The sequence below is a fragment of the Ylistrum balloti genome, unplaced genomic scaffold (genome assembly GCF_031769215.1).
Source record: "Ylistrum balloti isolate Yb309-2 unplaced genomic scaffold, AGI_CSIRO_Ybal_v1 Utg370556, whole genome shotgun sequence".
In the NCBI taxonomy this organism is placed as follows: Eukaryota; Metazoa; Mollusca; class Bivalvia; order Pectinida; family Pectinidae; genus Ylistrum; species Ylistrum balloti.
The window spans coordinates 395161-412658 of NW_026782350.1; the positions used below are offsets into that span (position 1 = coordinate 395161).

Sequence of the window (17498 nt, forward strand, 5' to 3'; positions counted from 1 at the left end):
AATCTGTCCTTAATAATACTTGTTATCACTGTTTTTTGAGAACTATTGAATCAATCATTGTTGAATTTCTCACCACATTTATCATTGTTGAATTTCTCACCACATTTATCATTGTTGAATTTCTCACCACATTTATCATTGTTGAATTTCTCACCACATTTATCATTGTTGAATTTCTCACCACATTTATCATTGTTGAATTTCTCACCACATTTATCATTGTTGAATTTCTCACCACATTTATCATTGTTGAATTTCTCACCACATTTATCATTGTTGAATTTCTCACCACATTTATCATCAGAATTTCTGAAATTTTATCTGTGATTATTTTAGTTACTTTTAGTAGAGATTGAAACCATATGGATGACAAAAGGTCATAGTAAAGAAATCAAGGTGAAAAAAGCACAACTCATGTAGAACCCATTAAAAGTCATAAAATGGTGGATGATCTCTGGGATCTCTAGTTAATGACTGGTGCCAGGATCCCCCTGAGATCTCTAGTTAATGACTGGTGCCAGGATCCCCCTGAGATCTCTAGTTAATGACTGGTGCCAGGATCCCCCTGAGATCTCTAGTTAATGACTGGTGCCAGGATCCCCCTGAGATCTCTAGTTAATGACTGGTGCCAGGATCCCCCTGAGATCTCTAGTTAATGACTGGTGCCAGGGTCCCCCTGAGATCTCTAGTTAATGACTGGTGCCAGGGTCCCCCTGAGATCTCTAGTTAATGACTGGTGCCAGGGTCCCCCTGAGATCTCTAGTTAATGACTGGTGCCAGGATCCCCCTAAGATCTCTAGTTAATGACTGGTGCCAGGATCCCCCTGAGATCTCTAGTTAATGACTGGTGCCAGGATCCCCCTGAGATCTCTAGTCAATGACTGGTGCCAGGATCCCCCTGAGATCTCTAGTCAATGACTGGTGCCAGGATCCCCCTGAGATCTCTAGTCAATGACTGGTGCCAGGATCCCCCTGAGATCTCTAGTTAATGACTGGTGCCAGGATCCCCCTGAGATCTCTAGTTAATGACTGGTGCCAGGATCCCCCTGAGATCTCTGAGATCTCAGTTAGTTAATGACTGGTGACTGGTGCCAGGATCCCCCTGAGATCTCTAGGATCCCCCTGAGATCAGTTAATGACTCATCCCCCTGAGATCTCTAGTTAATGACTGGTGCCAGGATCCCCCTGAGATCTCTAGTTAATGACTGGTGATCTGAGATCTCCAGTTAATGACTGGTGTCCCCCTGAGATCTCTAGTTAATGACTGGTGCCAGGATCCCCCTGAGATCTCCAGTTAATGACTGGTGCCAGGGACCCCCTGAGATCTCTAGTTAATGACTGGTGCCAGGATCCCCCTGAGATCTCCAGTTAATGACTGGTGCCAGGATCCCCCTGAGATCTCTAGTTAATGACTGGTGCCAGGATCCCCCTGAGATCTCTCATAAATGACTGGTGCCAGGATCCCCCTGAGATCTCTAGTTAATGACTGGTGCCAGGGACCCCCTGAGATCTCTAGTAAATGATTGTACAGGTGATCCATACAATAAACATGTATGTATGTACTTACCTTACAACCTACAGGTGATCCATACAATAAACATGTATGTATGTACTTACCTTAAAACCTACAGGTGATCCATACAATAAACATGTATGTATGTACTTACCTTACAATCTACAGGTGATCCATACAATAAACATGTATGTATGTACTTACCTTACAATCTACAGGTGATCCATACAATAAACATGTATGTAAGTACTTACCTTACAATCTACAGGTGATCCATACAATAAACATGTATGTAAGTACTTACCTTACAATCTACAGGTGATCCATACAATAAACAGAGGACAACTTATCAACGATGCTTGGAATCTTGCAAAGTAAGTTCTGAAACAAAATTTTTGCTGTTGTGAAAGTCTTAGTAACATAAAATAGACATATAATGTTTTGTAAAAATTCATCTGAAGTAGCAAAGAAAATGACCTTGTTAGTCAAAGACAAATGGAGGAGTTTGACTGGTCACCCATTAAATTTTTTTATCTTAAACTTTTTGGAATAAAATGTGTCCTTTCCTGAAAAGTCCATGTGCATAGATATTGATCTTATCAAGATAACACTTGTATTGACAAACCTTGGGGAGATAAAAATGGACACTTATACTTTCTACTTTTACTTCTAACAAGTAGTCTTTAATTGAAATATTCTAGCCCCTAACTAATGTTTATTTACATTGAGAAAGTTATCTCCCCTTACCCAATGGCCTCTTGTGGGTCCAACTGTATTTCATTTCTTTACATTAAATCTTAGCACTTTTAATGACATTCTTTTATTGATTAATGATTTTTATTGTCTTATGACCTTTAATGACTTATGACCTTTAATGACTTATGACCTTTATTGTCTTATGACCTTTAATGACTTATGACCTTTATTGTCTTATGACCTTTAATGACTTATGACCTTTATTGTCTTATGACCTTTAATGACTTATGACCTTTATTGTCTTATGACCTTTAATGACTTATGACCTTTAATGTCTTATGACCTTAAATGACTTATGACCTTTAATGACTTATGACCTTTAATGTCTTATGACTTTTATTGTGTTTTGACTTTTTATATTGTAATTTTTAATTTAATTTCTTTTAACTTTTGACTCATCTGAGAAATTTGTAACATTTTCTGTAATCTTGTTTGTGTTACAGTAAACAATAAATGAGAATATTTTCAAGGATTCTGATAGAGTAATTTATCTTACAGTGCTGGTGAATTACCATTACAAGTCGCCCTAGATATGATAGATTATCTGACAAACGAACTGGATTATGTCCCTTGGTATGCTGCACTTACACAGCTGGGGTATGCTGATGAAATGCTTATGAGAACTGATCTCTATGGAGACTTTACCACAGTAATCAGAAATCTGATCTTCAAACCGTTTGAAAGTGTTGGATTACGTGAGAAGAATACAGATGGACATCTGGAAAAGTAGGTGTAGTCAGGGTTGTGTAGATGCTTTAACAGTTTGTATAAAGCCATGTGAGGCTGCTTCATGATATTTAGTAGTATTGATAAAGTAAGATATTGTAAACAAGATTTCATTTTCTGAAAATAGATTTTCATTTAATTATTTATGACTTTCATGTGGAATCAGGGATTAACAGTTGTCACAGTGTTTTAGTATCTAACTGTGTTTCTCCACAAGATATTGCTTCAGTGACAATCTCGTTAATCAGATTGGAAAACAAAATGGTTCTGCCCAAGGCTTCCTGCTTCTGTTTGAGATTTTGTGATATAAAGGAATTTAATTATGTGGGACTAATCACATGAGTTGTTATCACAGAATGTTGAGAATCTCGATGTCCAGTCAGGCCTGTGGGTATGGGATTGAGGAGTGTGTAAGATCTGCTACAGATATGTTCCAGGAGTGGATGCTTAATCCCAGCGATAACAAGTAAGGTTTAAAGTGTTAATAATTCTATACTTTAACTTACCTGAACTTTTCACTTGTGTATTTATGCAATTTTTTGATATTGTGGAAGGTAAGCTCTGCCAGTGGACTACATCTCCTAGGTTTGCTGTTACCTGGCTATATGTCATCTGAATCATAGGAATTAAAATATTTACTATTATCTTTACTTCGTCCAACATTTTAAAGTTATCTGTTGTATTATATGGTGAATTCACCTCGTTTTCTGACTTGACTCTTAACAATATAAGTCTTAGCATCACTGCCGAGTTCTGGAGAAACGAAACAGCTGTATGATGTAGCATCACTGACAAGTTCTGGAGAGACGAAACAGCTGTATGATGTAGCATCACTGACGAGTCTTAGAAGGGTGAAACATCTGTATGATGTACATGTAGCATCTCTGACGAGTCCTAGAAGGGTGAAACATCTGTATGATGTAGCATCACTGACATGTTCTGGAGAGACAAAACAGCTGTATGATGTAGCATCACTGACGAGTTCTGGAGAGACAAAACAGCTGTATGATGTAGCATCACTGACGAGTCCTAGAAGGAGGAAACAGCTGTATGATGTAGCATCACTGAAGAGTCCTAGAAGGATGAAACAGCTGTATGATGTAGCATCACTGACGAGTCCTAGAAGGATGAAACAGCTGTATGATGTAGCATCACTGACGAGTCCTAGAAGGATGAAACAGCTGTATGATGTAGCATCACTGACGAGTCCTAGAAGGATGAAACAGCTGTATGATGTAGCATCACTGTCGAGTCCTAGAAGGATGAAACAGCTGTTTGCTGCAGTTTTATTCATTACATGTTTCTACTATGTCTAATACTTAATTTGTTTTGTAACTTTCTTTTCACCTGTCTTTTCTGTGGCACAGCATCAGTGGTCCTTCCATCCAGTATTAACCTGTAAATACTTTATCTCATTAACCAAGCTTCCCAAGGTCATGAACCAGTAGACTGTAGTGAAGAGTCAGATAATGACCTTCAACCTGTTTCAAAGTCATGGGGGTCAAATGTGTTAGAATTTTCAATGTGTTGTTCTTGAGACGTGGGAAATGATATTGGGCCAGTTACATGCTGAAACAAAAGTCTACCAGGTTCATTTGTTCAAATGAATAACCTTGACCCACTTTCAAAGTCATACAGGTCAGATGTGTTAAAATATTCAAACAATTTCTCCATAACTAAGGGAACCTGTTATTACTAAAACAGCTGAATGAGAAAGGCCCTTAGGGTATCTTTATATTTTACCTTGTAGTATGATTTTGTTTTCCTCTTTTCAACAATATTTAAGTAGATCAGGGCCCGTTTTCATGAAACCATTCTCATGCTCAAGCATAGATTTTGTGCTCATACAGACTTTTTTATAATTCACCTAAATCATATGAAATAATACAAATGTCAAATATAAACATAGAATATAACTTTGGTTTGAAGTCCTTTCAAACTTTTTTTTTAATCTTTGGCAAAATCAGTCTTATTTATTAGTTTTTAACTTAAACAAGACAAGGATTGAGCACAAAATTCATGCTTGAGCATGAGAACGGTTTCATAAATACGGCCCCACGTCTCTTTTATAATTTTTTATTTCTCTTATACCTGTCTATGTTAATTACTGTATCAACTTGGTTTTGTGTATACTTTCCAGAATTGACCCTGACGTTAAGCAGGCTGTGTACTGTACAGGTATTGGTGAGGGTGGGGCCCTCGAGTGGGATTTCCTGTACAGTCAGTACAAGACAAGTAACAACGCCGCAGAGAAGAAACGCATCCTGTACTCCCTGTCTTGTTCCAAGCAGCCATGGATCCTCAGCAAGTCAGTACATTGTATTTATGTTCTGTGGTGTTCAGTTTCTGTTTTCATTGGAGATTGGTGTCTTATTTCCAGCAAAAAGTTAAAAGTCCTTTTTTGAAACAATTTTTGTTTTGCTGAATTTCAGTAAGATTGAAAATTGTAAGGAGATCAAGAAAATCTGTAAATCTGCGTATTGTTTGTATCATAGCAATAAAAACTGAATATCAAATAAAGTTCATGTAATTTTACAATGATCAGGAGATCTTTATCAGCCTGTATTAATTAATCCATATAATTTTTGTAATATAAATGCCGATTTCAATTTCAAAATTTCGCAGTTTTACCAAAAGTTTGAAACAATAAAGATTTTTTGTAAAGTAACAATACAGTCATAGGTTATCTCTGAAGATTTGATTTTTAGATGTTTCTCTTTTTAGAGATTTTATTCAGTGTTAAAATATAAGTGTAAAATAAAATTCCTAGACAATGTCAACCTTTACACTGTCAAATTAAAATTTCACTGTAAATGAGAAAGTATATGGCTAAAGTATGGAGAAGTTTAATTTATGAATATCTCCTTTTTCCTGCAAGAAACACAAAAGTGGGAAGGGGGCTTATTTGTGATGAAATACGGTATATAGAAATATACCAATCATTATACAAATTGCTGTTAATCCTGCTTCATTCGATAGATACCTGGAAATGAGTTTGGATTCAAATGAGGTTAGAAAGCAGGATGCCAGTTATGTCATAATATATGTGTCCGGACATTCTATTGGACGGGATCTTGCCTGGAACTTCATCCGAGCCAACTGGAACACCCTACTGACGGAGTAAGTGACAGAATCTTTTTTCTAGGTCAACATGAAAAGTGAGCATTAAATTTGTCCATCACATAAAGAAAATTTTCTCTGGCATAGATTGTCTCCCTTTGTCCCTTAGGAATGTGGTCAGTGGGGATTGTATTATCTCCCTTGGAAGAAATCTTTGTTCTTTGAATGTTGCAGCTTGTGCAGTGAGAGCCAAGGCACTGTAGAAGTCTATAAAAGAATGGTATCAAGTACATTGTATTTTACATACAATATATTGCAAATATATTTTTAAATAACATTACTCCAGAAATTCTTCAGAAGAAAATATTAAATTTGTTTTAACAAAGCTGAATTTGCGTCACTTCTGACAGAAAAAACTATCTTATAAGTTTAAATTAGTTATTGATTGTTCTAGATTTGGAGGCGGATCCTTCTCCTTCTCAAACCTTATCTCTGGTGTAACAAGATCCTTTAACACGGATTTCGACTTACAACAAGTAAGTTACAACATTTGATTTTCTTGTTTTAATAGAATGAATGGAATATCAATAAGTTTATCATAAAAAAATTGATAGAAAAATAAAATGGTTGACAGGCAGCCATCTTGTATTAAGGAATGAAGGACTATTATTCTATGAACAATAATCGAATAGCATTGGTTTATTTCTTCAGCTTTTAGACTTCAAAACTACAAACCCAGACATGGGCTCAGGAACAAGAGCTTATGAACAGGCAGTAGAAAAAACTGAATCTAATATCAAGTGGCTGAAAACAAACATGGAGACAATACGATCCTGGCTCCAGAACAATGCACTGAGTAATCCTGCCGAAGTGTTGACAGATGTTAGACTTCCACGGTCTGTTCTTCCATCTCTCTACGAGCTCCAGATGTTCCCAGACTTTTATAAAGCAGACCCAGAACAATTTAGATTTAGTGGTAACATAACAATACACATCTCCTGTGTTGAAAGCACAAATAACGTCACGTTACATATAGTAAATTTAGAAATTGATGAACAGACTCTTCAACTTGTTGACAAGAGTGGAGGTATGGTGGCTGTATCAAAGGTCTCACAGGACCTAGAGAGACAATTCTTGATTTTACACCTGACAGGACGCTTGACCGCTGGTCAGAACTATACACTGAGTATGTCGTTTAGTGGTGTATTAGGAAATAACATGGTTGGCATGTACTACAGCTCGTACCAACATGGAAACAAAACAATGTAAGTTCTATGACACTCTTGCCATATTACGATGGGTGAGGAAGGTAGATATACAGTGTAGCCCCTGTCACTACCTGTCCCAGATCATTGTCATTTTTTGAGAATCTGTTTTGGTTCATATTTACCCTGCAGTATCATAACATCAAGTGCTACACCTCCAATTCAAAATCTATTTCAGATATATGGCTACGACTAAGATGGAACCAACACATGCCAGGAAAGCATTCCCTTGTTTTGATGAACCAAATATGAAAGCAAAATTCAAGATAACATTGATAAGGAAACCAGATCTGGTGTCTTTATCAAACATGCCAACAGAAACAACAGGCACGGCATGGTGGGTCACTGTTTATTGATTTACAAAGTAAACTATGTATTAGAATATTTGTAAATTATGGATAACTTAAACTATTACAATCACTGGACATACTAAGAATCATCATCAACATATATGGTAGATTACGTGATAACGTTTTCAGGAGAGATGAATTTAACTTTATCGTACATATTTGGTAGATCATGTGATAACGTTTTCGGGAGAGATGAATTTAACTTTAACGTACATATTTGGTAGATTACGTGATAACGTTTTCAGGAGAGACAAATTTGACTCTAACGTACATATATGGTAGATCATGTGATAATGTTTGCAGGAGAAATTAATTTGACTTTATCGTACATATATGGTAGATCATGTGATAACATTTTCAGGAGAGGTGAATTTGACTTTATCGTACATATTTGGTAGATCATGTGATAACGTTTTCGGGAGAGATGAATTTAACTTTAACGTACATATTTGGTAGATTACGTGATAACGTTTTCAGGAGAGACAAATTTGACTCTAACGTACATATATGGTAGATCATGTGATAATGTTTGCAGGAGAAATGAATTTGACTTTATCGTACATATTTGGTAGATCATGTGATAACGTTTTCGGGAGAGATGAATTTGACTCTAACGTACATATTTGGTAGATCATGTGATAACGTTTTCAGGAGAGACAAATTTGACTCTAACGTACATATATGGTAGATCATGTGATAATATTTTCAGGAGAAATGAATTTGACTTTAACGTACATATTTGGTAGATCATGTGATATCGTTTTCAGGAGAGATGGGTTAGTAGCTGATGTTTATCAGGAGTCCCCTGTAATGTCTACGTATCTGGTGGCTATGATTGTCTGTGATTTCCAAAAGCAATCAAAGCTAACCGAGAACAATGTCACGGTGAGAAGTTAAAGAGAAATTTTATATTTTCAGTTGATAAATATAGGACCTTACATGAGGTTCCATTTGATATGTGAATATATGTAATAGGTCCAAGAATGTAGCGAACCTTTGACAAGCTAAAATAAAAATTTGTAATGAGTTTCATCAATTTCTCATCCAAAGGAAACAAATTTAATGTCCTTTTAATCACATGGTCAATTACTTAGGCAAATAGTAATAATGTAGAAAAGAGAATTTTTACGAAATTTGAAAGTCATGTCTACTCTGTATGTATAGTCTCCATTGCTACATCACAACGAAATCTGTGAGTGTGTCTCATTATTATCTAAAATGACATCACAGTATTACAGGTGTAATAAAAAGGACATGGGTACATTTATCAAGCTTTTCTCAAGTGAATATAATGTGTTAATAATGTGAGATAGTGATATAGTAGGTTAGAGTGTAGTGCTGTTTAATTCTCATAACAACACAATGAGCTGATTAACGGTTGATAAGTGTTTGACAAAGTTGAAAATGTTTAGGCTCAGTCAATGAGGAAAAAGGAAAAAAAGGTGGTCATTAAAATAAAGTACAGTGGTAGACAACCTACACAACGATATGTTATGGTGACAAGCTGAAGTGTTCATATTTTACATGTATGGTTTGTACTTTAACAGTACGGTGCCTGGGCAACGCCAGAGAAAGTTAATCAGACCAGTTTTGCACTGGATGTTGGGGTAACTACACTAAACCTGTATGAAAAATTCTTTGGAATCAAGTTTCCTCTTCCAAAGCAAGGTAAGGATCAGGAAAACTATTGTAACTCCAGTTTCTCATGTGCAAATGCATTTATATCAACTATAATTACCGTCTGAGAACACTAAATTATTGAAGTAAATGTTTGCGCCCACAACAATTGTAAGGAAATGTGCATATTACCAGCTCCATGAAGGAATATCACCATTATGTGTAAACAAAACAGAATTGTCTCCCTCTATAAACAGAGGTCAATTACAAATCATAGATAAAAATCTTTTAGTTTTAGGTTGGCATTCATGGGTAATATGAATGCCAAATGACTTCACTAAAATTCAATCATTACCATTCAAATTTGCATGTAGATCTGGAATTTTATTGTATTTTTTCTTTTTCTTTCAGACATGATTGCCATTCCCGACTTTGCAGCTGGAGCCATGGAGAACTGGGGACTTATCACATACAGGGAGACAGCCATGTTGTATGAAGAGGGAGTATCGTCAGAGTCAAATAAACAACGTGTCACTACTGTCATCACTCATGAACTTGCTCACCAGGTAACATGTCATCACATTTCATACAGGGTTTACATATATTAAAAATGTATACACGTCCTTTTACTGATACTAGTTTTAGCATAACGTATTAACATAAGGTACCCACAAAATAAACAAAAATAAATCCTCCACGAAAATTAATAATTTTACTGTATATATAATGTGTGTAAAATGACTTTAGATCTGAAGCAGTTTTATCTAATGTATACTTATCTTTGTGTTTCAGTGGTTTGGTAACCTTGTGACCCTGGACTGGTGGGATGACCTTTGGCTCAATGAAGGGTTCGCGACCTTCATAGAATATTTTGGAGCCGATTATAAATTCCCTAACTGGAAATATGTAAGTTGTCCTATGTGTGTTGTTGTACAACAGTTGAAATGCTGAAGAATGGTGAGGCCTGTGATAGATAATCATCTAATCCCACTGATATGTCATAACCTCAACATAGTAAAAAAGACACCAACAGACATTGTCATAGGAATGCATTGTCAATGGATGGTTGGGCTGCTGACAGTTATTTTTATAGTGCAATCCCACTGAAAAATCATAACCTCAACACAGTAGCAGAAGACACCAACAGACATGGTCATAGGAATAAATTGTTGATTGATGATTAGGCTGTCGACGGATATATTTTTATAGTGCAATCCCACTGAAATATCATTACCTGAACACAACAGCAAATGACACCAACAGACATGGTCATAGGAATACATTGTCGACGGATGATTGGGCTGCTGACAGATTTTTATATTACAATCATAATCTGAACACATTAGAATATGACACCCCACCAGTTCTTGTACACTGCTGAGTGACAAGCACTGAGTATGAAGTATCATTTCGGTAACTTTGGTATGTCATGGCTTGGTGACTAAACCCATAGACTTGCTCATTAGATGGATGCTGGTGTCCATTTTAACAGAAGATTTTCCTTTTTTGGGCCTGCACCATGTTAATGATGTCCCTTTCTGCATCCTTATAAGTTAAAACCTGTCAGTAAATCATTGAAAATAAAGTATGGTTTACTGTTGTCTCCTAATGACACATTTACACCAAGAGCATTATGAATGTACACTGTAGATAAAGCTAGGTATTGACACTGATGACTGAGTTTGATGTCCATATTGTATCAGCAGCCGGAAGTAATTACTGCAGTTTGAGAAAGTGATAATATTACTTTTAGTTACACTTCGATTTCTAAATGGTGTATCATGTCTTTGATGTCGCATAAAATTTAGTACTATTTTAAGGTTACGACTTTCCTTAGTCAGCTTCAAGGCCTGAATACACATACAATCACTGAAGAGTCCTAGAGGAAGGACAAAGCAGCTGTTTAATCCAAGTGAATCCATTTTTTTAATTGTGCTATATGTTATTATAAATTTGTATTTTTGTTTTTAATTCAATCAAATTATAATTGAAAAAAAAAAACTGTCAAAAAGATTTATAAATTTAATTAATACTACATGATAAGTTTTAAACATGTCTTGTGTTGGCATTTTTATCAGTTGATTCATTTATCATAAAAACATTTAAACTTCGTTTACAGTTTGAAATTTTTGTTGTCGATGAACTACAAGATGCCTTGGAATATGATGCTCTAGTGACATCACATCCGATGTTTGCAGCCGTGTACAATCCGACTCAAATCAGAGAAGTGTTTGATTCTATTTCCTATTCCAAGGTACCAAAATATAAACTATCGTTAAAGTTTTCCGTGATTCACCAGTTTATTGTTCCATCCATTTCACTTTCAAAAACTTTTTTTCTGTTGTTTTATCTCTGAAATTGGCTATAAATAGAACCTCTTGGAAATATCTTTCGAACATTAGGTGTGTCATGAAAGGTTGAGTTTGTCCAGAAAAACTGAGTGAGAAAAAACTGAGTTTGTCAGACAACACAGAGTGTTTTCTTTTTGTAGAGTATGAGCTGGTGTTGTTTTTGCGTGTGTGTGTGTGTGTGTGTGTGTGGGGTGGGGGTGGGGGTGGGGGGTGGGGGGTGGGGGGAGGGTAGTGTAGACATGTATGAGGTTTTGTGCGTACGTTAAGAACTTGACAAAATCTATTGTGTCCTGATGAGCAATGGAAACAAATTGCATATCTCAAACCGTATAAATAACTATAACTGTAATGGTTGTTAAGGACACTTTACTTCAAGACGTTAAAGTTTTACATAATATAGGAGTTTGTAATTAATTTGTTATTTTAATGGTTTGTGTTATAAAGGGAGCCAGCATAATTCGAATGATGAAGTTCTTTCTTGGTGACGATATCTTCCAAATGGGAATACAGGTATGTTTAGGTATTCTATTTATAGACCCTGTACGATGATTCCAAATGTAGGAAATGTCTATACATAGCACATTTACATTATTTTTTAAGTTTTTTTTTAATTTGGCTTTAAAATAATATTTTAAAAAGTAAGACATTTTAATGTTGATTCCTCCTATCTAAACAAACTTACATTGGCCTGCTGTTTTGTTTTACATTGGCCTGCTGTTTTGTTTTACATTGGCCTGCTGTTTTGTTTTACATTGGCCTGCTGTTTTGTTTTACATTGGCCTGCTGTTTTGTTTTACATTGGCCTGCTGTTTTGTTTTACATTGGCCTGCTGTTTTGTTTTACATTGGCCTGCTGTTTTGTTCTTCTCTGAAATGATGCCGAAATATTTGTTGACAAAGTTACAGTCATTAGACAAATGTACTGTATTCATTAAAACTCTTTTTATTCTACCAAAGTGAGAATGTCACATAAAGCTTGCTACCTTTTATCATTATTAATATTTCTGTAAAAATCATTTGATGACTGTAGTGATTTATTTTACAGAAATACCTGAACAGCAAAATAAAGAAAAATGCTGCCCACGACGATCTATGGAAGTCCATGGACGAGGTAGGTAGTAGATCTATGGAAGTCCATGGACGAGTTAGGTAGTAGATCTATGGAAGTCAATGGGTGAGGTAGGTAGTAGATCTATGGAAGTCCATGGGTGAGGTAGGTAGTAGATCTATGGAAGTCCATGGGTGAGGTAGGTAGTAGATCTATGGAAGTCCATGGGTGAGGTAGGTAGTAAATCTATGGAAGCCAGTGGACAAGGTAGGTAGTAGATCTATGGAAGTCCGTTGGTGAGGTAGGTAGTAGATCTATGGAAATCCATGGGTGAGGTAGGTAGTAAATCTATGGAAGCCCATAGACAAGGTAGGTAGTAGATCTATGGAAGTCCATTGGTGAGGTAGGTAGTAGATATATGGAAGCCTGTAGACAAGGTAGGTAGTAGATCTATAGGAGTCCATGGGTGAGGTAGGTAGTAGATCTATGGAAGCCGGTGGACAAGGTAGGTAGTAGATCTATTGGAGTCCATGGGTGAGGTAGGTAGTAGATCTATGGGAGTCCATGGGTGAGGTAGGTAGTAGATCTATGGGAGTCCATGGGTGAGGTAGGTAGTAGATCTATGGAAGTCCATGGGTGAGGTAGGTAGTAGATCTATGGAAGTCCATGGGTGAGGTAGGTAGTAGATCTATGGGAAAAGATCTTATAATCAATTCTATTGTATAGTTGTCACATCTGTATGTATTGTATAGTTATCACATCTGTATGTATTGTATAGTTATCACATCTGTATGTTTTATAGTAATCACATCTGTATGTATTGTATAGTTATCACGTCTGTATGTATTGTATAGTTATCACATCTGTATGTATTGTGTAGTTATCACATCTGTTTGTATTGTATAGTTATCACACCTGTATGTATTGTATAATTATCACATCTGATTGTATTGTATAGTTATCACATCTGTTTGTATTGTATAGTTATCACACCTGTATGTATTGTATAGTTATCACATCTGTATGTATTGTATAGTTATCACATCTGTATGTATTGTAAAGTTATCACATCTGTATGTATTGTATAATTATAACATCTGTATGTATTGTATAGTTATAACATCTGTATGTATTGTATAGTTATCACATCTGTATGTATTGTATAGTTATAACATCTGTATGTATTGTATAGTTATCACATCTGTATGTATTGTATAGTTATCACATCTGTATGTATTGTATAGTTATCACATCTGTATGTATTGTATAGTTATCACATCTGTATGTATTGTATAGTTATAACATCTGTATGTATTGTATAGTTGTCACATCTGTATGTATTGTATAGTTGTCACATCTGTATGTATTGTATAGTTGTCACATCTGTATGTATTGTATAGTTGTCACATCTGTATGTATTGTATAGTTATCACATCTGTATGTATTGTATAGTTATCACATCTGTATGTATTGTATAGTTATAACATCTGTATGTATTGTATAGTTATAACATCTGTATGTATTGTATAGTTATCACATCATCTGTATGTATTGTATAGTAATTACATCTGTATGTATTGTATAGTTGTCACATCCGTATGTATTGTATAGTTATCACATCTGTATGTATTGTATAGTTATCACATCTGTATGTATTGTATAGTAATTACATCTGTATGTATTGTATAGTTGTCACGTCTGTATGTATTGTATAGTTATCACATCTGTATGTATTGTATAGTTATCACATCTGTATGTATTGTATAGTAATTACATCTGTATGTATTGTATAGTTGTCACGTCTGTATGTATTGTATAGTTATCACAGATTATAATGTACAGGAATAACTCTATGTTATATAGGGATACTCACAAATGTAGATATGTTTACCTGTTTACTGCAGAATATATGCATGTTCACAAAATAGTTTTCACTTGAACAACTGCGAAAAACTGACCATGGAAAATTCAACAACATTACAGCGTTGAATGATTCATGTTTTCGTCTATTGATATCTGAAGTAGGGTTGAAATTCAATCCCTGACGAGTCAAATGCAGAATCGTATTCCTTTGCAACCAGTATTTCTGTTATGTGTTGTTTTTGGTGTTGATAGGTTTCCCCAAAAGGGATAAATGTTAAAGATATCATGGACACATGGACACTCCAGATGAACTACCCTGTCGTGACAATGAGACGAGAATCTAACACTGGCATCTCCGTATCGCAGAAACGCTTCCTCTCTAATCCCAACGCCACCGATCCGCTGAGATTTATCTCCCCTTTTAAGTGAGTTTCCAAATCAAATCTTTCAGTTGGATTTTGTATAATTCTAGTATTCCGCAGTAAATTTATAAGGTTTTTGACAGTATAGTGTTCATAATGAGGTTTGGGGTCATGGTGTCAAGGTCACATAGTGCAACTATCAATATGATAAAATTCCGTTTATTTATTCAGTATACATGTACGACCTCAGCTGTATGATGTATTTTATTATATGTCACACTTTTTCAGTTTAGGATGTGTTGATATTTATTCTATGATAAAATACGAGTAAAAAAATATAAAATAGCGTTAAAAATAAATAAGAAGTATATTACCATAGAAACTGTTGCTAGTGGTTATGAAAACTTTGATCAATGTGTTGATTTTTCAGCTACCAATGGAGGATTCCGTTAACATTAACACACCAAGCCCATCCCAACTTTAACGTGTCCAGCCAAGATGTTTTGTGGTTTAACAACAAAGATAGCCGTACGTAGATCTCTGTTTCTTATCTCATTCCTGTTGAATGGATTCAAGGCATTTCTCTCTCTATGAAGCAGGCAGACAGACTGACAGACAGACAGACAGACCTTATTTCCTTATTGTAGAAATTTTATTAAATATGTTAGAGATTTGGTCAAAGTAAGATTAAAAGAATCTTCCCCTACCCCGAGGGTCTTACAGAGAAATCTCCATTACAAGGGTGATTTTTTTTTATTATGCTACACTGAAATACATTCTCTTTCAGAAATAAACCTAAATGGAACGGAGATCAAAGATGGTGAATGGTTCCTGGCAAATATTCAACAGTTTGGGTTTTATCGCGTTAACTACGACCAATCAAACTGGGATGCACTTATCGGCCAGTTAAAGACCAATCACACGGTCAGTTTGAGTTGTTTGTTACTTGTAGTAATTGTGCATCTCTTTATGTTGAAGATTTTTTTAGCTCACCATCTGAATACATCCATCAACTGTACCTAATTAAGTTTTGTTATCGTTATTGATTGAGAAGTACTCGATGAATCTCAAATTTTATCAGATAGTGGATTTTTCAAAATCGCCCTACATCCATGGTCCGTCTGCCAGCCGTCCATTTGTTGTCTGTCGTCCATCCATCCATCCATCCATCCATCCATCCGCAAACAATTTCTGCTATTGCCATTCTTGAGAAGTACTGGATGAATCTCAAATTTCATTAGATAGTGGACTATTTAAATCGCCCTAAATCCGTGACCCATCCGCCAGCCGTCCATTTGTTGTCCGTCCGCCGTCCATAAACAAATTTTGTTATTGTTATTTCTCAATAAGCCCTGGATGAATCTTTCTCAAACTTGTAGGTTTCTCTTGGTCTCTAGTTTTGTCCTTTTGATTTTAGGACTAATTTAAAAGAAAATAAAAATGGCTACAGGATGATAATCTTGTACTTGGCAGTGAAAGGTTGTATCACAGGTTCTTAAGAAGAAGCTTATGTGCATGGTGGTGAAGCATCTATGTCTTACAAATATTTCCTTGTTTAAAACTTTGCAATGTATGCATTAGTGATGCTGTTTTAGACAAGGCAAAACAGCAACACCTACAGATTGTAATAATTCAGGGTCACTCTATCTGCACAATAGTGCTTTATTTAATACAAGCATCATTTTTTCTGTGATATTCTTTTGAGTAAAGTAAAATATTCATTGAAGGTTTATTTATTTTGTTTGTTTTTTTCAATTTAGGTATTTTATTTGCTATTTAATGGATTTTCTTTCGTTACTTTTATCTTTTTCTTCTAATTGAAGGTCATCCATACAATAAATAGAGGTCAAATAATCAATGATGCATGGAGTTTGTCAAAGTAAGTCAATATATTGTTTGTCAAAGTTAGTCAATATATCGTTTGTCAGAGTAAGTCAATGTATCGTTTGTCAAAATAAGTCAATCTATTGTTTGTCAAAATAAGTCAATATATCGTTTGTCAGAGTAAGTCAATGTATCATTTGTCAAAATAATATATTGTTTGTCAAAAAGTTAGTCAAAGTTATATATATCGTTTGTCAGAGTAAGTCAATGTATCATTTGTCAAAATAAGTCAATCTATTGTTTGTCAAAGTAAGTCAATATATCGTTTGTCAAAGTAAGTCAATATATCGTTTGTCAAAGTAAATGTAATGTTGTTTGTCACAATATGTTTATTATTGTTCAAATCAATATTTTGTTGTGAAAGTAAATGCATTGTTTATTCAAGTGTTCTCATGTTTTTTTCCACTTTTTTTTTCGTAGCTAAACTTACCCTAACCTAATCTTATATGTACTTCAAGAATTTCTTATAACAACAAACTCACAGAGATGGTTTTTATAGACAAGTATTTGATATATAGACATGGTCTTTATACACAGGTACTGTTATATAGTGATGGTCTGTATACACAGGTACTTGTTATGAAGAGGTGGTCTGTATACACAGGTATGTGTTATATAGACGTGGTCTGTATACACAGGTACTGGTTTTATAGAGGTGGTCTGTATACACAGGAACTAATGTAGAGGTGGCCTGTATACACAGG

General features: G+C 35.3%; 1 protein-coding gene across 1 annotated transcript in view; it reads left to right on the forward strand.

The window, feature by feature from the left end:
* LOC132556246 (uncharacterized) overlaps positions 1–17498 on the forward strand; it is a 139812-nt gene that overhangs the window by 116240 nt on the left and 6074 nt on the right. Inside the window, 19 exon segments of the mRNA XM_060220630.1 lie at positions 1832–1887; positions 2768–2995; positions 3351–3461; positions 5136–5303; positions 5975–6115; positions 6510–6591; positions 6767–7320; positions 7499–7657; positions 8441–8555; positions 9218–9338; positions 9699–9853; positions 10080–10193; positions 11407–11541; positions 12083–12148; positions 12683–12748; positions 14801–14973; positions 15341–15438; positions 15698–15834; positions 16734–16789. Coding sequence (XP_060076613.1) covers positions 1832–1887; positions 2768–2995; positions 3351–3461; positions 5136–5303; positions 5975–6115; positions 6510–6591; positions 6767–7320; positions 7499–7657; positions 8441–8555; positions 9218–9338; positions 9699–9853; positions 10080–10193; positions 11407–11541; positions 12083–12148; positions 12683–12748; positions 14801–14973; positions 15341–15438; positions 15698–15834; positions 16734–16789 — 2735 coding nt within the window.